At 50.8% G+C, this 22,093-nt stretch overlaps 1 protein-coding gene across 1 annotated transcript in view; it reads right to left on the reverse strand.

Annotated features, from left to right (window-relative positions):
- The window catches only part of baiap2l2a (BAR/IMD domain containing adaptor protein 2 like 2a), a 64,642-nt gene that overhangs the window by 38,721 nt on the left and 3,828 nt on the right, over positions 1-22,093 (reverse strand). The window contains exons 2-5 of the mRNA XM_038783886.1: positions 20,007-20,082; positions 9,744-9,830; positions 3,354-3,415; positions 321-392 (exon numbers count right to left, since the gene is read on the reverse strand). Of these exons, the coding sequence (XP_038639814.1) occupies positions 321-392; positions 3,354-3,415; positions 9,744-9,830; positions 20,007-20,082 (297 nt within the window). The remainder of the gene's footprint in view (positions 1-320; positions 393-3,353; positions 3,416-9,743; positions 9,831-20,006; positions 20,083-22,093) is intronic.

The raw sequence follows: 22,093 nt of genomic DNA on the forward strand, positions 1-22,093 counted from the left end.
GTTTAAAACAAGGGGTCTCCTGTTTAAGAGGCGAGGAGAATTTTATTCCCTCCGACGGTTGCCAGCCTGTGGAACTCTCTTCCCCACAGAGCAGTGGAGGCCAGCTCATTGAATGTTTTGAAGGCTCTGTTGGATTTCTTCTTGAATGGCCAAGAGAGACAGAGGGTACAGCGGGTGCACAGAGAAGTAGAAGCCACAATCAGGCCAGCCATGATCTTGACAGAAGGCGGAGTAGGCTCGAGGGGCCCAATGGCCAAATCATCCTCCTGACACGCATGTTGAAACGAAACAATGAAGGAAGCCTGTCGCAGTTTACTTACAGTTATATACTCTACGTCCAGCTGCGTGTTACGGTCCATTTCCCGTAGGAGATCATCATTGAATTTCCGAAACTAGAAAATTAAAGGTCAAATATTAGAACACAAGGCCAATTGTGAAGCTTCATCAGCAGACTGGTAAGCACCTGGCAGTGTTGGAATTCTTTTAGCATCTTTGGTAAGACTTACTGTTGTTTCTAAGCATGGCATTCAGTTAGTAAGTTCACAGAATTGAACGCAACTTTTATTGGGCATTAGACTAATAATAATCTTTATTATTGCCACAAGTAGGCTCACAATAACACTGCAATGAAGGTACTGTGAAAATCCGGCGCATGTTCGGGTACACGGAGCGAGAATTCAGAATGTCCAATTCATCTAACAGGCACGTCTTTCGGGATTTGCGGAAGGAAACCGGAGGAAAACCACGCAGAAACGGTCCGTGCAGACTCCGCACAGACAGCGACCCAAGCCGGGAATCGAACCTGGGACCCTGGGCGCTGTGAAGCAACCACGCTGCCGCGCCACCCGTCAACTGTGCTGTCGTTGACCATAAATGAAGGACCAAGGCACGCAGCATAGCACAGACGATGATGAGTAAGTTTGAAGGCGATGGGGAAAAAACAGGGGGGAAGAGTAAGCTGTGAGGAGGATACAAAGATGTTTGGGAAAGGGGGCAGAATGGGGTAGAGTGCAAGGAAATGTGGATGTATCCGCTTTGGTAGGAAGAAAAAAAGGGAAGAATATTTTTTGCAGGGTGAGAGACTGGTTAAAAAAAAATGGTGTTCAGAGGGAGCTGGGTGACCTTGTTCATGGACCACAGAAAGATAACAGACAAGTACAGCAAGCAATTAAGGCAAATGGTTATAATAAGGAAAAAGTTGGGAATGCTGGAATCTGAAACAGGAACATAGAACGCTGGAGAAAGGGAGCAGGTCTGGGAGCACCTGGAGGGAGAGAAAACTGGAGTTAAAGTTCCGAGTATATCGGGCTCTTCCTCAGCATTAAAGAGAGGGAGACATGCACGAGATACTAAACTGTAGCTGCAAGAGGTTACAACAACATTCAGCAACATCAAGAAGAAAATACAGGTGGTGTGGTGTGGGAGGTTGGGGGAGGGGAATGGAGGATTATTACATTCAGACAATAAATGTATGGGGGTTTATTTTAAATGTTATTCGTAATAACCCTCATGAGGCCCAGGGTGAGACCCCAATCGATCTCCCTTTGGGACTCATGGAATATGAGCTTTCCCGCTTATGGGCGGAGGCCCGCCCAGCTGGGGCTCATTATTAGATTATGTAAACGCAGGCCCGGAATGGGACAGGCATTCCAGTAATCCAGACTGGGACTTATTATGTGTGTGTGCGTCGCCGCAGCGGCCGTTTCCTTTGACCTCAATAAACTACCGTTTACTAACCAACTCTGGCCTTCTGGGTCTTCATAGTATGCCAGCCTTTATTGCAAGGCCTTTGGAATATAAGAGAATGAAGGACTTGCTGCAATTATACATAGGGCTCTGGTGTATGTACAGCTGGATTACTGTGTACAGTTTACCTTTCCTTAGCTAATAAGGCCTTCAAGGGAGGAGACACTGAGTTGATCCCTGGGATGAGAAGACTGACCCATGAGGAGAGACTGACCAGAACGGACCTCTGTTCTCTGGAGTTTAGAAGAACGAGAGGTGATCGCATCGAACTGTGTGATACTTTTAGACACTTTGACAGGGTGGATGCTGCGAGGAAGGCCGCGATTTTTCCTGACCCGCCGGGGTGTGCTCCCCCCCGCGGCGGGAAGCGGGCAGTCATTCAAAATCTCTGTCGACCTCGACGGGATCGGAAGATCCCGCTGGCAGGAGGGACTGGAAAATCCCACAGAGTGTTTCCCACCACCCGAAAGTCTGAACCTCCGAACATGGGGGTGGCGGGGAAGGTGGTCACAGCTTCAGGATCAATGGCCAACCATTCAGGAGTGAGGATATTTGAGGAGTGAGTTGAGGAGACATTTTGTCTTGCAGAGGGTTTTGACCCTTTGGGATTCCTCCTCCTCGGTGGCTGGAAATGCTCAGTTGCTGAGTTTGTTGAAGACTGAGAGAAACGTTTGGATGCTAAAGAGATCGAGGGATAGGAAGATTGGACAGAAAAGTGGAGTTGATGCAGACCAATCATGATCGCAACAGTAGCCAATGTGAAGAGCCCCTGCCAGCTCTGAAGCCCGCCCTCTCACTCCAAGTCCCGCCCACCTGCCGAGGCCCAGCCGTTCACTCTTCAAAAGTATTTCATTGGCTGTAAAGCGCTGTGACACGTCAGTTGGTCATATTTAGAGTATTCAAATCTTTCCATATTTAATCACGATGAAAACATTCATTATATATAAATCCCAGTTGTAATGGGCTTTGCCTGTGCTGGAACAGCTGGGGTAGAGGTGCTACAATGCCCCGGAACCGCAGATGAGAGAATTTGCCCCTTGTAAATACCCAGTTATGGGCAGCATGGTGGTGCAGTGGTTAGCACAGCTGCCTCACAGCGCCGAGGACCCGGGTTCAATTCTGGCCTAAGGTCTGCCTGCGTGGAGTTTGCACATTCTTCCCGCGTCTGCGTGTGTTTCCTCCGCGTGTTCTGGCTTCCTCCCACAGTTCAAAGGCGTGCACGTCGGGTGGATTGACCGTGATAAATTGTTCCTTACTTTGCCTGTGAGTGCAGCTCCACTGGGTCAAGGGTCAAGCGCCTCGAGCTGTCGCCGAGGGGACATTCGTGAACCAGATGGGTTTGATGGTCACCCTTTACTGAGACAAATTCCAGACTTATTGATTGAATTTAAATCCCACCACTTCGGGGGATTGAACCCATATCCCGGAGCATAAACCTGGATTTCTGGATTACAAGTCCAGCGACATTACCCCTATACCACCACCACCTCATGTTTCTGTGACTAAGTCTGGAGAATTTTCCAATCTCCCATAATTCACACCAATCGGGGACGAAGGCAATCTGTGTAACCTGAAATTTTGTCCCACCTAAAAGAGGGGGTACTTACAATTACTTCCAGGTCGTTGCCGAATTGCCTCTGAGTGTCTGTCATCTGCAGCAAGACCTGACCTTCACAAAAACAGGAGAACAAGGGGGCAAATCAACTTGAGGAGGTAACAGTGGGGAGATTCAAACCACATTCCCCTTTAGCAACCTGGTTTGAGGTTTTACCTGAATTTAAAATGCAGAGGCAAATGAAGGGGGCATTTCGGCCCATTGTCTTAGCAAATCGCACATTGTAGTCCTTCCCACTTGGCATCGAGAGGATCCTCGATGAATCCCAGGTTATCCCCTCCAACATTCTGCCAGGAAGTCCTTCCTAAATGTTGACCCAAATTTTTACAAAGCCAAAAGGGCTCCATGCCTTAACCAAAATGGTGCTGGACCCGGCATCTAGAAGTGTCCCCCCCCCCCCCACCCCCCCACCCCAACTCTATCTGGCACCCACCATTTTCCGCGGGCTGGGGGGGGGGAGTGGGAGGTACTTAACGTATGCAGTGGCACATTTAAAAGCGCAACTGCCTTCAAGCGGAAGAAGTGTTGGTAACCCAGGCCCCTGAGACACAAGCGTGCGATTTACCAATTTGATTCAAACGTCTAAAGCTACCAGTTATTTGGGGAAGTCTGATACCCTTTTGGTGAGGTCAGGTATCCCTTTGGGAGAGTTACGGTACCCATTTGGGAGATGTCAGGTATCCCTTTAGGACTGTTAATTGTGGACATGAATGTGAGTAAAAAGCAGATGAGGTTAGTCAAACTGTCAACATGTCAAGTCATTTAAACCCCCTGCTCTTTAAATTTTGGGGGAACCAAAATTGACTCAGAGTTAAATAAACAGTCACAAAGAAAAACCTAGAAGCTCAGCTGTAAGCGTGAGTGCAGACATTTGAATTTAGATTTAGGTTCATTGTAACGTGTACCGAGGTACAGTGAAAAGTATTGTTCTGCACACAGTCCAGACGGATCACTCCATACATGGAAAATATAAGACATACATAAATACACAATGTAAACACATAGACACAGACATCGGGTGAAGCGTACAGGGTGTACTACTCAGTAGACAAGATGTGCGGAAAGATCAGTTCAGTCCATAAGAGGGTCATTCAGGAGCCTGGTAACAGCGGGGAAGAAGCTGTTTTTGAGTCTGTTAGTGCGTGTTCTCAGACTTTTGTACCTCCTGCCCAATGGAAGAGGTTGGAAGAGAGACTAACCTCAGTGGGGGGGTGGGGGGCGGTGTCTTTGATTATGCTGCCCGCTTTCCCCAGGCAGCGGGAAGTGTAAACAGAGTCTACATGGATGGGAGGCAGGTTCGTGTGATGCGACTCTCTGTAGTTTCTTACAGTCTTGGGCCGAGGCTGTGATGCAGCCACATAGGATGCTTTCTACAGTACATCTGTAAAAGTTGGTTAGAATCAATGTGGACATGCCAAATTTCCTTAGTTTCCTGAGGAAGTATAGGCGTTGTTGTGCTTTCTTGGTCGTAGTGTCGACTTGGGTGGACCAGGACAGATTGTTGATGATGTGCACACCTAGGAATTTGAAGCTGTCAATCATTTCCACCTCGGCACCATGATGTACCATCAATTGTACGCGAGGCGAGTGATTTACCAAAGTCTGGCTTTAATTGACTAGAACACAGCTCTGCGATCGTCTACAATGGAAAGGGACGATCGTCAGGCGTCTGACCATTTATACCTCGTTAATAGAGGCGTGGTTAACTCAGCCTCTCGGCCAATCGGTCGAGAGGCACATGACCGACCAGGGCCAATGGTAAGCCGACGTTCTGGCCCAATGGCAGACGAGTATGCAGATCATATCACCACACACCATTGATGCAGATAGGGGCGTGTACGAGACTTCGCTCCCTAAAGTCGATGACCTTAGTTTTGCTGACATTGAGGGAGAGATTGTTGTCATTACACCAATCCATTAGGTCCTCTATCTCCCTCCTGTACTCTACATTTTATGTTTGTAGAGATATTTAAAAGCACTGTGAGATAAACCCGTTGCACACTTCGGAATTGGTGCCTTCTCTGTACTGCCCTGAGGGAAAAATCAGATGTGTAACAAACAATGAAATGCAACATTTGTCCCTTAAGGCTGCTCCCAAGAAGATACCTTCTCCTTGAACCTCTGCAGTCTGCATGATGATAGTGATCTCCAACAAGCGAGAATTTAACCATTGCTGGACACCCCCCCCCCCCCCCCCCCCCCCCCCACCCCTTCCACCAGCACCCCCCCACCTTCCACCCCGCACCACCTTCGACATCCTGGTGGGGGAGGGGGTTAACATTACCCAGAAACAAAACTGGACCAGCCGTATAAATTCCTTGCCTCCAAGAGCAGGTCAGAGGCTGGGAATTCTGCAGCAAGTAACTCATCTCCTGACTCCCCACAGGTACAGGTCAGGAGTTTGATGGAATAATCCCCATTTGCCTCCAACAACACTCAAAACGCTAAACACTGTACACGACAGAGCAGCCCCGTTTGATTGACACTCCATCGAGCACCTTAAAACATTCGCTCCCTCCACCACCAAAAACATCGCAACAGCCGCGTGCACCATCGACCAGAAACACTGCAGCCGCTCACCAAGGTTCCTTGAACAGCAACTTTGAAACCCGTGACCTCCACCAGCTAGAAGGACAAGGGCAGCAGATACATGGGGGCACCATCACTCAAAAGCTCCCCTCCGAGCCACTCACCATCCCGACTTGGAAATATATCGGCCGTTCTTTCACTGTCGCTGGGTCAAAATCCTGGAACTCCCTCCCTAACAGCACAGTGGGTGTGCCTACACCTCAGGGACTGTGGCGGTTCAAGAGGGCAGCTCACCACCACCTTCTGAAGGGCAATTCGGGATGGAAACAGAGTTTGGCTTTGCCAGCAACGCCAACCTTTTATGAATGAGTGACGAAAGGCATAGTCAGCCAGTATCAATTAGGAACAGAAACCTCTGATACTTTCTACCCGTCTAAATTAGGGAGACCAGCACCAACTGGGGGGTAAGCGAGATTGGGCTATTGAGTTGGATGATCGGCCATGAGCATAATGAATGGCGGAGCAGGTTCGAAGGGCCGAACGGCCTCCTCCTGCTTCTATTTTCTATGTTTCCAGGTTTCTAACTTGCGGTAAATTTCTGCACCCACTGAGGAAATGAGGGAATCTAGGCTACACAATCAACTGCCCGCCAACCATTGCCCCTTGGTGGAGCAAATCTGGCTGCCGATGTGTTTTGTATCAGAAAAGTCCGCGGTTATTCTGCCCCGCCACCTCAGCACAAACCAGCTTCTTGCAGGTATCAACGTGAATGTGGCAAAGTCGCCACGGGATAACGCTCCAATCTTGATTCCCCAGATCACTGCGGTCAAGTCATCCCACACCGTCGAACCTCACACTCTGTATCACTGCGATCTGGCAGGGAGGTGAGTTTAAACAGTCCTCAGGTGATCCATTGAGCTTTTGGACACCTTATAAACATGCTATTGAGCCGGACCAATAGAAAATGAAGGCAGCCATCTTAATTCTTACAGGTGAACACCAGAGGAACGGAGAATTGCACGAGCGACGTAGTGAGGGCTGAATCAACTCAGTTGGATCATAATCACTCCTGTCCCCTACCCTCACATTTCAGCCTTAACTCTGAGTCTGGACCCCATCGGTGGCCATGATGAGATCTTGAATTCCTTGGGGTGGTCAATTAAGAAGCCCTGTCCAGGTGCCCCAACCAATTAAGGATGGTGGGTGGACCAGGGAAGTGGGAGGCCCAGTGGGAGCACCCACAGCAGTGTTGAGCCTGCCGCCCTATCGGGAGGTGCGCGGGATGCTGCCGGGGGGCCAAGCCGGTGCCCGCAAGGGCATCTCAAAATCGGGGCGCTCTCTGTCAAGTTGGGCAAAAATTGAAAAACCGTCGCCCGTCCGGTCCTGTCAGGGGAGCACTGTGGAGGGCGAATTTCATCACAGGCTGGCTTAAGGGCTGCAGCTTTGCCCAACGCATCCCAACGGATGGTGCTGGTGTCAGTTCATCTGCCATCAGGAATATCCCAGCAGTGTTATGGGCCAGTGCTTAGAAACTCAAAAGTGTATTATGAAGCTCACCTGACCTATAACCTTTATGTTGAATTCAGGTGTGATTCATCAGACTTCCTGGGCGCTTTTACCAAAACAAAGTTTCTTATAATAATGTAGTTAATATAAAATAGTTAGCAAGAAGTTGTTCTCAATTACAAGCATGAAAAAACACACAACAGCTACAGTAATCTATGTATATAACTGTTCATGAATCCCCCTTCGTAACTGTTCCAATTCAATACATAATCCAATAAACCAAAACCCCTTTCAAGGGCGTGGCCCAGCACACTGTATTCTCACTTGAATAGGACTGGTCCTTTCCCTGAGAATCTGGTCCAGTTTCCAACCAGCAGATTCAAAACTCCTTCCGGAAAGCAACTCTAGCTTTAAGGTTACCACGGCAGTTTGCCCCACCCAATGTGCTTTCAGTTCACTGGAACAGCTTTAAAATACAAACAGAGAAAACGGGGAAACTTCCTGTCGTCCAGACGAACAAACCAAAAATGAAACCAAAACACTAAACCCTCTCTCACCTGACAGCCACAGCCCAGCTCCACCCACAAATGGCATCACTGAAGCTGTGCTACAAGCCAGGTGATTAGAACATAAGCTTTCGTAAAGGGCCACTCGCATGACAACGGGTCCTTCAATGGGGCCCAAGTGGCTACTGCTAGGGCAGGCAGGTCTCTGCCAGGTTGGCTCCGCTTTGGGTAAGGTCATTCAATGCGCTGTTTTGCAACTTTGCCCCCCCCCCACGCCCCCCCCCCCCACCCCCCCCCCCCCCCCCCCCCCCACCCCCACTGTCCTGCCTCCTAACCCACCTCCACGGGACCGAGATGAGTCAGCCGTATAACCCCAGTTTGGAGAGCTGGGCTTCATGCCGTACCCGGAGCAGACAGCTCTGTGACATTCACTGTGCTGGGGCCAAGGGCTTTCCCAGACGTGCAAGGGTGGGGAAAGGGGTGAAGAATTGGATGCGTGTCCAAATGCCCGTTTGAGCAGAGTGTGGGGATGATGGGCACTGGTTATGGATGGTGGACATTAGATTGGGGATGATGCGCATTGGATGGGGATGGTGGACGGTGGATTGGGCATGGTGGACACTGGATTGGGTGTGATGGGGCGGCACGGTGGCACAGTGATTAGCACTGCTGCCTCACGGCTCCAGGGTCCCATGCTCAATTCCGGCCTCAGATTATTCGCTGTGTGGAGTTTGCACATCCTCCCCTGTCTGCATGGGTTTCCTCCAGGTGCTCCGGTTTCCTCCCACTGTCCAAAGAAGTGCAGGTTAGGTGGATTGGCCGTGATAAATTACTCTTAGTGTCCAAAAGGTTAGGTCGGGTTACGGGGAGAGGGTGGATGTGTAGGCCGAAGTAGGGTGCTCTTTCCAAGTCTGGTGGAGACTCAATAAGCCAAATGGCCTCCTTCTGCACTGTAAATTCTATAATTCCATGAAGATGAGTTTCCACTGGGAGCTCACCTCATTATGTCGGAGGAATCCAAATAACTGGGGGGCGATGGATGCCCCTCTCCACACACCCACCCGCATGCTAAAGCCTGTTCCCCTTACACTACAAGAACTTTGAAGAGCTCATCACACCTCCAGCACAAAGGCGCAGAACGTGAGCAGCAGGGAAGCAGTTAGTTTATGATGCCTGCAGGATCTAAGGATTGTGATAAACACATTTTACAACAGTTCCTGAATCTCTTCTATCCAGTTCAGGCAAATAATATATGATATTGTTACTTAGCAACCAGCGATAACTGTACGGTGGAAATTAAGATCCAGGTCAAAGTATTTGGCAATTTTTTTTCTTTGAACAAGACGGCAACGTTAGCCCTTGTGTTGGTGCCCCAGGGAGTAATTCTCCACGGATTTACAATCGGGCCTATTTCTAGCCTGGTTGGCCTGCAGTAACAGCTTCTTTTAGGCCTTTGGGATTCAGTTCCCTCCCCTCCCCTTCTGGCTGAATCACGACTGAAAGAGTCATCAAAGATTGACAATCCCAGAGAAGGCCTTAAGGGGGAGACACTGCCTGATGTAGGCCAAGGAGCAGGACCCTCTTGGCCTGAATCAGTCGGGTCAGGTGGGAGAGTGTAAGAAGAGATAACCTAAAGCGGCCTCAGTGTGTTCGTCGTGAGTGAAACCATTCCCCGCCTTGGAGAACACTTCGACAAACTTCATGGCGCCAAGAGTTGCACTCTGTAAGCAGTTTCGCCTCCCCCCCCCCCCCCCGACCCCACCCCAAGTGAGGCGGCCATCTTACCTCAGGAGAGACTAGGGACCCCAGGAGCCCTGATCCTCAGGAGAATTGACTCTTACCCAGTGTCTGAGATGTGGACGTCTGCAAGGCCTGTTCGCCGAATTTCCCCACCGCGACGAAGTACGCGTTAGCTGCCGTGGCCAACACTGGAAAGAGGGTGAGAAGACAATTAGAAAGGTTTAAAAAGGGGGGGGGGGGGTTCACTCAAAGGTCAGTGACGGGAGGCAGAGGGAGAATGTGGGAACATCGCCCTTGGATTTCCAGCCATGGCTAGAAAATAGCGGGAGACATCATGTGATTTCCAGATTCACGTTGCCCCCCCCAGGGAGCTCCATTGGCAAGTTGAACTGATAAATCAGCCCAATCGTCATGTAGGAGGCGTGAGTCCCCGCTGACGATTCAATGTAGACTGAGGGAGTGCTACAGTGTTGGAGCCGTTGACCTTTGGATGATTCCCCCTCCCCCATCTGCTCTCCCGGGTCGCCGTCAGAGGACCCTGTCTTTGCCGTTTCGAAGAAGAGCAGGCGAATTCTCTCTAACATCCAGGATAATGCTCATCCTTCACTAAAAACAGATCTAATCATCGGCTCTTTGGGGCTGGTTTAGCACACTGGGCTAAATCGCTGGCTTTTAAAGCAGACCAAGGCAGGCCAGCAGCACGGTTCAGTTCCCGTACCGGCCTCCCCGAACAGGCTCCGGAATGTGGCAACTAGGGGCTTTTCACAGTAACTTCATTGAAGCCTACTCGTGACAATCAGCGATATTCATTTCATTTTCATTTGTCTTTGGGGACTTTGCTCTGGATGTAAAGTGGCTGCTGCATTTCTGACCTTACACCAGTGTGCAGGCTTGAGAAAGAAGTACTATAATAATAGTAATAATAATAATCTGTATTGTCACAAGTAGGCTTACATTAACACTGCAATGAAGTTACTGTGAAAAGCCCCTAGTCGCCACACTCTGGCGCCTGTTCAGGTACACAGAGGGAGAATTCAGAATGTCCAATTCGCCTAACAAGCACGTCTTTCGGGACTTGTGGGAGGAAACCGGGGCACCCGGAGGAAACCCACGCAGACACGGGGAGAACGTGCAGCCTCCGCACAGACAGTGACCCAAGCTGGGAATCAAACCTGGGACCCTGGCGCTGAGAAGCAACAGTGCTACTCACTGTGCCTATAAAGCACTTTGGAACATCCCGAGGTCCTATATCATTGATGGGCAATCTCGGTGAGTGAGTGGGCCACATGATAGGCCTTCCTTCATCTCAGGGGGCCGCAAGATTGAAATCGGGGCTCGTTCACTAACCGTGACCCCGTGAATACAATTAAACACATTTAATACACTCCGAATATTTCATAACGAGTTGGAGAAAATGCTTCATCATTTATATATTCATAGAAATGTCATTGACTACAAATGGTAAAAACAAAATAAATATTTAAATTTTGGACACAGAGGGAGCGCACAGCTCTCACAGTCAATGTTGTGAGTGATGCGACCATCAATTCACTCAAGATATGAGTAGAAGTAAACTGTGGCTTTAATCGACTTACAACTGAGCCTGCCTGCGACCAGATGAACTGTGGGCAGGCTCGCAAGACCGCAGCACTTTATACTTCCGGTAGTGGGAGGAGCATGGGCGGAGCCATGGGCGGAGCCAAGGGTGGAGCCCTGTACATGCTCCTCATCTCCCCCTGTGGGCAGAGCCGCGCAACGGCTCACAGACGGAGCCCACAGGGACACAGTGATGCACAGTGTGAATTATGCATATTATACATTCACCACAGTGAGCAATCAGCACGCTCCTCGCTTCACTCGCCCTCGCTTTACGTGCGAATCACTTCAGCCATACCGGCAGGAAAAAAAAAACCACACGGACGGAAATCAGCGGAATGTGGCGACCCCGCGCGTGGGCAACGGTCAACAAAATGTCTCGTGCAGGCTGCACTCGGAACCCAGGTGGGCCGCATGTGGTTCCCAGGCCGCAGGTTGTCCACCACTGACCTACACAAAGGTTCACCTTCCTTTCTGTGTTTCATAATGAGAAGGCACCAAGGGAAAGGCAAGGTTTTTCCTTCCTGGTTCTTGAATTTCTTTACCCTGGATCATTCTCTCTGGTTACTAGAGCCCTATATTGAGGTGATCATAATAATAGTAATAATAATAATCTGTACTGTCACAAGTAGGCTTACATTAACACTGCAATGAAGTTACTGTGAAAAGCCCTTAGTCGCCACACTCTGGCGCCTGTTCAGGTACACAGAGGGAGAATTCAGAAGGTCCACTTTACATCCAGAGCAAAGCCCCCAAAGACAAATGATCATTGCACTCAGTCATAGAATACGCAGGGCCTGTTAACCAGCGCTGATCCAAAGCTCGAGTGCCCATATCCTCATTGGCACCAAAGTCCCGCTGGCATTGCCAGCAATGCCTCAATTTTAAAATTCCGATCCTTGCATTCGAATCACTCCGTGAGTCTTCCTGATGTCTCTAACCTCCTTCCGCCACACCAACCTTCAGAGATACCTGCCTTCCTCCCATTCTGGCCTCGCGTCGTTTACTGCTGCACCCTAACCCACGGCCGAGCCTTCAGCGAGTCCTAAAATCCTCGGCCTGAACGTCAGCGCCTCTCTCTCTCCTCCTGAAGGATCGTAAGGATTAAGAGGCCATTCAGCCCATCCCGCCTGCTCCGCCATGCGATAAGATCATGGCTGAACTGATTGTGCTTTTCCACTTTCCCGTCTGTCCCTCCACAGCCCTTAATTCCCTTGTCGATCGAAAATCTCTCTTTAACTCAGCCTCGAATATAGTCAGTGAACCAGTCTTCCTGTGGGAGGGAATTCCACAGGCTAACCACTGTCTGGGAGAAGGAATTCTTCCTGGGGTGTTACGCCTATGACCGAATTTTTGATCGTCTGTCCGGATATCTAGTTAGACGGCAGTGCCAGAGACTTTGTCTGAAAATGCAGCTGTGAAAGGCCTGGGCGCACCTTTACCACCTGATGGCAGAGGTGGCACAGGGGTTGGCGATCGGGACCCCCCCCCCCCCCCCTCCCCCCCCCCCCCCCCCCCCCCCCCCCCCCCCACACGCTCGCCCTGGCAGCTGCTAATAACCCACGGCCACATCTGGCTACCTCCTGGGTTGTGGGGGGGGGGGGGGTGAGACCCATACGGACACGGGGAGAATGTGCAAACTCCACACGGACAGTGACCCGGGATCAAACCTGGGTCCTCGGTGCCGTGAGGCAGCAGTGCTAGCCACTGCGCCGCCCTGCCGCCCAAGAAAATGGGAAAAAAGTTAAAGGTTTAACACCCCTTCGTAAAATGCATGAAGGGAGCATCAGTTGTGAGCTCACTTGGCCATTTGAGAACTTCGGAGCAGACGGCTACTAAATAAACAACACGGTGGATCTGTCTTGCTCAAGCACACCATAATAAGGACAATAAATCAACAAGTTACCATGACTCATGACTTTAACAAGGGAGTTGCACGCACTCAATTACTGCCACAAACAACTCCTGACTTTCAGACAGAATAGCCCGGGATCGGCTCTGCCATGTCTCCAACAAACCCTTCTGAAGGCGAATGCCAAGAAAGCATTAATGTCAGGTTGCCAAACCCTCACAATCGCCCCGGAGTCTCCAGGAATTAAATACTAATCTCCTGAACAAACAACGTCCAAGGAAGTAATAATAGGGGACAGTCTGAGAACAATGGTGCATTTGTTCGTTCTACGAAGTGCTGGGATAAGGAACTATGGCTGGCGTCAAGAAACAGCCGATACAAGAAAAATGGGAAGGCCGGGAAGGCGAGGCCAAGGGGATAGACGCGTCGTGGAGGCCCACAGAGCAGAATAGGCCCTTCGGCCTGTCTGCGCCAGTCAAAAACAACCACCTAACTATTCTAATCTCATTTTATAGCACTTGGCCAATAGCTTTGCCATCACAAGTCTGCATCTAAATTCTACAAGTGACCAATAGCGTGAGTTCTGTGTGGGAGGCTGGAGGTCAAGTGTTTTTTTTTATTCTTACATAGGATATGGGCATCACTGGTGGGGCCAGCATTTGTTGTCCATCCCTAATTGCCCCTCAACTAAGTGGCTCATTAGGCCACTTCAGAGCTGGCAGTTAAGAGTTACATGGTTGGGCAGCACGGTGGCACAGTGGTTAGCATTGCTGCCTACGGCGCTGAGGACCCGGGTTCGAATCCCGGCTCTGGGTCACTGTCCGTGAGGAGTTTGCACATTCTCCCCGTGTCTGCGTGGGTTTCACCCCCACAACCCAAAAGATGTGCAGGGTAGGTGGATTGGCCACGCTAAATTGCCCCTTAATTGGAAAAAATAATTGGGTACTCTAAATTTATTTAAAAAAAGAGTTACATGGTCACCATTAGAATCAGAGAATCCCTACAGTGCAGGAGGCCATTCAGCCCATCGAGCCTACCCGTACCCTCTGAAAGAACACCCCACCTAGGCCGACTCCCCCGCCCTATCTCCGTAACCCCACTTAACCTTTGGACACCAAAGGACAATATTTTAGCACGGCCAATCCGCCCAACCTGCACATCTTTGGACAGTGGGAGGGATCTGGAGCACCCGGAGGAAACCCACGCAGGCACGGGGAGAAGGGGCAAACTCCCCACAGACAGTCAGCCAAGGTTGGAATCGGACCCGGGTTCCCTGGCGCCGTGAGGGAGCAGTGCTAACCACTGTGCCACCGTGTTACTGAGGCTAGTTTTCAATTCCAGATTTTATTAATTGAATTTAAATTCCACCAGCTGCCGTGGTGGAATTTGAATCCATTTCCCCAGAACATTAGCCTGGGCCTCTGGATTACTAGTCCAGGGGCATTACCACCACACCACCCTGCGGGTGCTGTATATTTTATATATTTGATTTTCCTCAGAGCAACACAACGATGACAGTAGTTTCTAAGTGTGCACAAAATCTATTTACCGAGATTTTATAATGTTTAAAAATGTCTACATTGCTCATCTTCTGTGTCTGTTTACTTATCTCTGAGTCAGCACCCAGGCTTAATCAATCAAGTGCAGTGAGCATAGATCAGTTAGCAGACTCACCTAATCATACCGGGAGCTATTTAACCATCGAACAGTACAATGGGTATGGAGTCTAGGGTTATAGAACAGACCAGGGAAGTGGAGTTGCAGTCGGAGATCATTGAGTGGCATAGTAGGCTCACACTTGCTCCTGTTTTCTACCTTGTCATCTACTTGTGATATCTCCGTGAGTGTGGCCAAGTGGAGTCAGCAATCTAACGAGGAAGTTCCTGCGTGGTCATCAGGTGAGGCCGAGATCTGCCTCCAGTTAGCACGAGAGGGACAAAAAACCTAAACAAGTTGCTAAAACTGTGAAAGAAATATATGGAATCCTAACAGGGGCTTAGAGTACAGCGGCAGAGATCCTCTGCTCTAACTTTTATAAGTTAGTGGCTAGGCCTCAGCTAGAGTACTGGGGGCGGCGCACGGCAAAGTTCCTGGGTTCACAGGGAATGATTCTGGCCTCGGATCACTGTCTACGTGGAGTTTGCAGGTTTTTCCCCTGTCTGCATGGGTTTCCCCCGGGTGCTCCGGTTTCCTCCCACAGTCCAACGATCCAGGTTAAGTGGATTGGCTCTTTCGGAGGTTCGGTCCAGACTCGATGGGCCGAATGGTCTTCCTCTGCGCTGTAGGAATTCTATGATTTGGAGGGCGCCGAGGAGATTTACCAGAATCATAGACTCAACTGCAGTGCAGAAGGAGGCCATTCAGCCCATCGAGTCCGCACCGACCCTCTGAAAGAGCACCCAGCCTCGGCCCCCGCAACTCGGTAACCCCCACCTCACCTTTGAACACCAAGGGGCAATTTAGCGCGGCCAATCCACCTAACCTGCACACCTTTTTGGACTGGGGGAGGAAACCGGAGCACCTGGAGGAAACCCATGCAGACACAGGGAGGACGTAGAAACTTTGCAGTCACCCGAGGCCGGAATCGAGCCCGGGGCCCTGTCACCGGGAGACGGCAGTGCTGACCGCCATTATAGTGGAGGGCTAGGAGAAAGTACTTGGTTCCCCCTCCCCCCCCCCCACCTCCTCCCCCCCCCCCCCCCCCTCCCCCTAAACAGGAGTCAACACTGACAGCAATTTCAGCCAACAGGGGGACAAGGCGACTTAAAACAAAATGTCAGCCACACCCCCCTCCCCGCCCCCCCAGCTCGTTACCAGACTAAACACAGCAAAAATAGTCAGACAAATATGGTAATTGGCACCAAAGCAGCATTAAAAAATTGTACAGTACAATGGTGATACACATCAGAACTGGCAAGACAACTTGAATACAACAAAAAAAAAACGTGTGTTCATGAGTCTTTGTTCGGTGTCCAGGAACAGATTTTATCGCCTAGAAGCCTGACCTTACTGGATTTGAACACAGGTTCTTGACTGGTGTTCTGTTAATTCTTTTGAGTTTGGGAGGTCTTGATGCCCTTGTGGAACGAGGCCCAAGTGCATTTGGAGCTGTCTACCAGCCTGCTGTTGATTCACGCCCTCCCTCAGTCCCCAGGCTCAGACATGAAGAGTGGCCATTTACGTCAAGGACCCGAGGTTGCCCAGTCACTGCCCGCTCCCTCACGCACTCACTCACGTTCTCCCGCGCGGTCACTCTGATAAGATACGCTAAGCTAGGCTAAATTAAATGAACGAGACTTAAATAGCTTGGAGCATTGCCACTGGTATGGGCACAATCAAACCAATCTCCTGATGGTCTTCAGTCTGAAAGTGTTCCTTGTTGCCGCGGGCAACAGGTGCTCGCCAACTCCTCACGGTAGCACAGTGGTTAGCATTGTTGCTTCACTGCGCCAGGGTCCCAGGTTCAATTCCCGCCTCGGGTCACTGTGCAGAGTCTGCACGTTCTCCCCATGTCTGTGTGGGTTTCCTCCGGGTGCTCCGGTTTCCTCCCACAAGTGGCTGGTTTAGCTCACCAGGCTAAATCGCTGGCTTTTAAAGCAGACCAAGCAGGCCAGCAGCACGGTTCGATTCCCGTACCAGCCTCCCCGGACAGGCGCCGGAATGTGGCGACTAGGGTCTTTTCACAGTAACTTCATTGAAGCCTACTCGTGACAATAAGCGATTTTCATTTCATTTTCAAGTCCCGAAAGGCGTGCGTGTTAGATGAATTGGACATTCTGAATTCCCCCTCAGTGTACCCGAACAGGCGCCGGAGTGTGGCGACTAGGGGCTTTTCACAGTAACTTCATTGCAGTGTTAATGTAAGCCTACCTGTGACACTAATAAAGATTATTATTATGTAGGTGACCATCATTTCTACCTGAGCCAGGATACTGAATATTGCCAGGTAGGTCTGTCATGGGGAAATTACAGCCCGACCTGGCCCAGTCCAACCTCTGGATAACAATCAGCAGAACATTTCCTGATTCTCCCCTCTCGAAGCCATGGTCACAAAAGCCAGTTTGTCCCGTCTCCACCACCTCACAGCCGAGGTCTAATTAGATACAGGTTGGGGTCTGAATCTATGACCTCAGTGCCTCAAAGGAGACCCAAGGGACATTTAGATTAGGGCTGGGATTCTCCCGTGCCCGGCAGGGCGGGGGGTCCCGGCGGGACGGAGTGGCGGGAACCACTGCGGCGTCAGCCCGCCCCAAAGGTGCGGAATCCTCCGCACCTTCCGGGGCTAGGCCAGCGCCGGAGTGGTTTGCGCCCCGCCGGCCGGCGTGGGAGGCCTTTGCCGTCAACGGCTGCTGACGTCAACCCCATGCATGCGCAGGGCGGGGGTCACCTACGCGTCGGCCATTGCGGAGGCTGACACGGCTGACGCCTGGTAAAAGAGTGCCCCCACGGCACAGGCCCGCCCGCAGATCGGTGGGCCCCCGATCGCGGGCCAGGCCACAGTGGGGGCACCCCCCGGGTCCAGATCACCCCTCAGGACCCCGGAGCCCGCCCGCGCCGCCAGGTCCCGCCGGTAAGGGACCTAGTCTGATCCACGCCGGCGGGACCGGCAAAAAACCAGCGGGTCTTCGGCCCATCACGGGCCTGAGAATTCGGGCAGCCCCGGGGCCCATTGAGTTGCGCCGGTCCCCACCATTCTCCGGGGCGGGCTGCGCGACTCACGCCCCGCCGACTTTTGGAGGGCCGGAGAATTCGGCGGCCGGCGGGGGCGGGATTCAAGCCGCCCCCCCGGCGATTCTCCGACCCGGCGGAGATTCGGAGAATCCCGCCCTCGGTACAGAAAGGAAATAGCTGTTCCCATTGGCTAATGATACATGGACTAAGGGACACAGATTTAAAGAACAAAGAACAATACAGCACAGGATCAGGCCCTTCGGCCCTCCAAACCTGCGCCAATCAAGAAGCCCATCTAAATTAAAACCTTCTGGGATCCGCATCCCTCGATTCCCATCTTATTTATGTATTCGTCAACATCCCTCTTAAACACTGCTATCGTATCTGCTTCCACTGCCTCCCCTGGCAGCGAGTTCCAGGCACTCACCACCCTCTGTGTAAAAAAAATCTTCCCTTGCGGGCAGCACGGTGGCGCAGTGGTTAGCACTGCTGCCTCACAGCGCCGAGGTCACTGTGTGGGGAGTTTGCACATTCTCCCCGTGTCTGCGTGGGTTTCGTCCCCACAACCCAAAGATGTGCAGGGTAGGTGGTTTGGCCATGCTAAATTGCCCCTTAATTGGAAAAAATGAATTGGGTACTCTAAATTAATTTGTTGAAACCCCAAAACTTCCCTTGCACATATCCTCTAAATGTGCCCCTCGCACTTTAAACCTATGTCCGCTAGTAATTGACTCTTCCACCTTGGAAAAGAGCATCTGAATGTCCACTCTGTCCATGCCCCTCATTATTTTGTAGAATTCTATCAGGTCGTCCCTCAACCTCCGTCGTTCCAGTGAGAACAAACCGAGTTTATCCAAACTGCCCTCATAGCTAATGCCCTCCATACCAGGCAACATCCTGGTAAAACTCTTCTGCACCCTCTCCAAACCCTCCACATCCTTCTGGTCGTGTGGCGACCAGAATTGTGCGCAATATTCCAAATGTGGCCTAACCAAGGTTCTGTACAGCTGCGGCATAACTTGCCAATTTTTCTCCTCAATGCCCCGGCCGATGAAGGCAAACTTGCCGTATGCCTTCTTGACCGCCTTATCCACCTGCATTGCCACTTTCAGTGACCTGTGGCAACGCAGGTGAATGTGAGATTTAAGGGAAATGCGATGAGGAACATTTTATCGCAGCGAGTGTTTTTTAAATTCTTGCATGGGATGCGGGATTTGTTGATTGCCCTTGAACTGAGTGGCTTGCTGGACCAATTCAGAGGGACAGTTAAGTGTCAGTCACCTTGCTGTGGGTCTGGAGTGGGTAAGGACGGCAGATTTCCTTCCCTGAAGGGGATTAGTGAAATAGATGGCTTTTTTTTTTACATTTAGAGTACCCAATTCATTTTTTCCAATTAAGGGACAATTTAGCGTGGCCAATCTACCTAGCCAGCCCATCTTTGGGTTGTGGGGATGAAACCCACGCAAACACGGGGAGAATGTGCAAACTCCACACGGACAGTGACCCAGAGCCGGGATCGAACCTGGGACCTCGGCGCCGTGAGGCAGCTGTGCTAACCACTGCGCCACCATGCTGCCCCCAGATGGCTTTTTACGAGAATCGACAATGGTTTCATTACTATTGTTAAACTTTTAAATCCTGAGTTTTATTGAATTCAAATTTCACCATCTGCCGTGGTGGGATTTGAACCCGCGACGCCAGAGCATTACCCTGGGTCTCTGGATTAATAGCGACAATACTACTACATCATAATGTTAACTTGCTGGCGACTAGGGCAGGGGAAATAGAGACGAAGAACGACTTCAGAAGGAGAATTGGCCGGGCACTTGGGGGAGGGTGGGGACTAGTCTGGCAGGAAAGAGCGGGAGGAATGGGGCTGAGCGGATTGATTTACAAAGAACTTGCATGCACTTGATGTGCTGAATGGCCTTCATGCTCTGTTAGTCTCCATGCAAGCCAGGCATCTCGGGTGCACCAAGGTCCCACAGACAGCAACCTAAATGGTCAAGACCGCCAGGGCGTGACCAACGGCGTAGAAAGTTCCCCAAACAGCTAACTGGGCAGCTGGCGAGAGCCAGATCAGAAAGGTTAGCCGGTTTGTCAGCTGGAGTTGGTGTTTTTGAATGCCTTTTAAAGCTTTAATAAATCTGCTCCCGTTATCGTTCGATCTTGAGTTTCAACAAACCTGAAACCCACGTCAATCTGAAAACTAAGTGTCACAGGAACCCTGCGGTGAAATACCTACTTCTGAAGGCTCTGACAAAGTTGGTCCCGAGGAACACCAGATTCTGCAGTCCGGGATTGAATTGTTCTGTGATATTCTGAAACGGAACACAAAACGATTAACCAGCGAGGCGTCGCGCGCATTGAATCGCGAGGGCCAAGCGCATCTTGCTGAGGTCCACACAGGCCAATCGAAGCACTGAGCATTTCTATTGAGTTCAGGAATAGGAAGCAAGATCATTCGCGCGACAAGAGGAACTGAAAGTTGTGTCCCTCCTCTGCCTCCTAGGAATCACCTTACGGTTCAAAGGTCAGAATGTGCGCCCACGAAGAGGGAACATTGCGGCGTTTTGTCACGCACGCAGAGGGATTTACTTTCCCCCAACAGCGCCGTGGCTGTTTCTGGAGGAGGCGGTAAAGCAACGTTAAACTAAGACCTTCCCGGTCAGTAACGGGGGAGGGGGCGGTAGGAGAGGGGGGGGGGGTGATTCAAATGGAAGCAAGTTCCACTTTTTGAAAACTTCAGCAATTTTGAAGAAGGGTGGAAAGTTTTGTTTTTTGAGAGGATCGGACGTTGAAGAGGCCAGCGAAAAGTGACGACTTGCGTTTCTCACAGCCGCCAGATGTCTCAACGCACACGACAGCCAATCGAGAGCTTTTAAAGTGTGGTCAGGTGTTGTGAGGTAGAAACCATGGCAGCCAATTTGCCTGCAGCAAGGTCCCAGAGGAAGCAATGTGATGCAAACAAATTGACAACTTAACCAATTGGAAAATAAAAGACAAATGATAGCGCCCCCCCCCCCCCCCCCCCCCCCCAAGGGGCGCTGTGACTAAAGGATTTTTTTAAAGGATGCTTACCCAATTAAACTAAAATGTCGATTGGGGGGATCTTTAATGCATCTCAGCCCCTATGGTGCCCATGGGTTGTAGAAGGCCCCATGTGTGCTCGTGGAGGCTGCATCGAACCTGAGACCCTGGTGCAGTGAAGGTTCGATTCCCGGCTTGGATCACGGAGTCTGCACCCTCTCCCCGTGTCTGCCTGGGTTTCCTCCGGGTGCTCCGGTTTCCTGCCACAAGTCCCGAAAGACGTGCTTGTTAGGTGAATTGGGCATTCTGAATTCTCCCTCGGTGTACCCGAACAGGTGCCAGAGTGTGGCGACTAGGGGCTTTTCACAGTAACTTCATTGCAGCGTTAATGTGAGCCTACTTGTGACAATAAAGATTATTATTATATGCTCCCTTTCCAAGGACACAAAGCCGCCATGGGAGTGGGGCAGACAGTTGGGTGGGAGGATTGATCTGTTTTACAAGATTGTTCCATGGGTAAGAAATGGCCTCTCTTCAAAATAGTGCCATGGGATATTTTTTGCCCCCTCCTGACCAAGCAGAGGAGACCCCTCAGTCTCATTCAAAAAAATTACTCATTCCCCAGTAGTTCGCTGGACTTGCTCGTCACGGTATTTGCGTTAGAGGACCCCTGAAGCTGGACTTGAAACCCACGCAGACACGGGGAGAATGTGCAGACTCCGCACAGACAGTGACCCAAGCCGGGTCGAATCGAACCTGGGACACTGGCGCTGTGAAGCCATAGAGCTAACCACTGTGCTACCGTGCTGCCCTAATTCAGAGTACCCAATTATTTTTGTTTCCAATTAAGGGGCAATTTAGCGTGGCCAATCCACCTAACCTGCACATCTTTGGGTTGTGGGGGCGAAACCCACGCAGACACGTGCAAACTCCACGCGGACAGTGAACCAGAGCCGGGATCGAACCTGGGACCTCGGTGCCGTGAGGCAGCAGTGCTAACCACTGTGCCACCGCGCCGCCCCTGTTTCCCCATCATCGTGTAACACGAGCGAAATTCAGGTTGTTTGTAGACGTTGCACAGACTTCAAAAGAGATCTGCAGCCCTGTCACCCATTCGATACCCATCCCCAAATTTAGAACGCTCCCGAGAAATTGACAACAAAGGAAACGCGAGACAATAAAGTGACTGAAAAAACAGGAAAAACCAGGAAACATCACAGGCGAGCAAAGTCTCCAAAACATGAGTGTAAACTTGTTATAAACAGAATGACAAGGAAATTCTCCTGATTTTTCTTTGAAACT

This window comes from Scyliorhinus canicula, chromosome 23, assembly GCF_902713615.1.
Source record: "Scyliorhinus canicula chromosome 23, sScyCan1.1, whole genome shotgun sequence".
Taxonomy (NCBI): domain Eukaryota; kingdom Metazoa; phylum Chordata; class Chondrichthyes; order Carcharhiniformes; family Scyliorhinidae; genus Scyliorhinus; species Scyliorhinus canicula.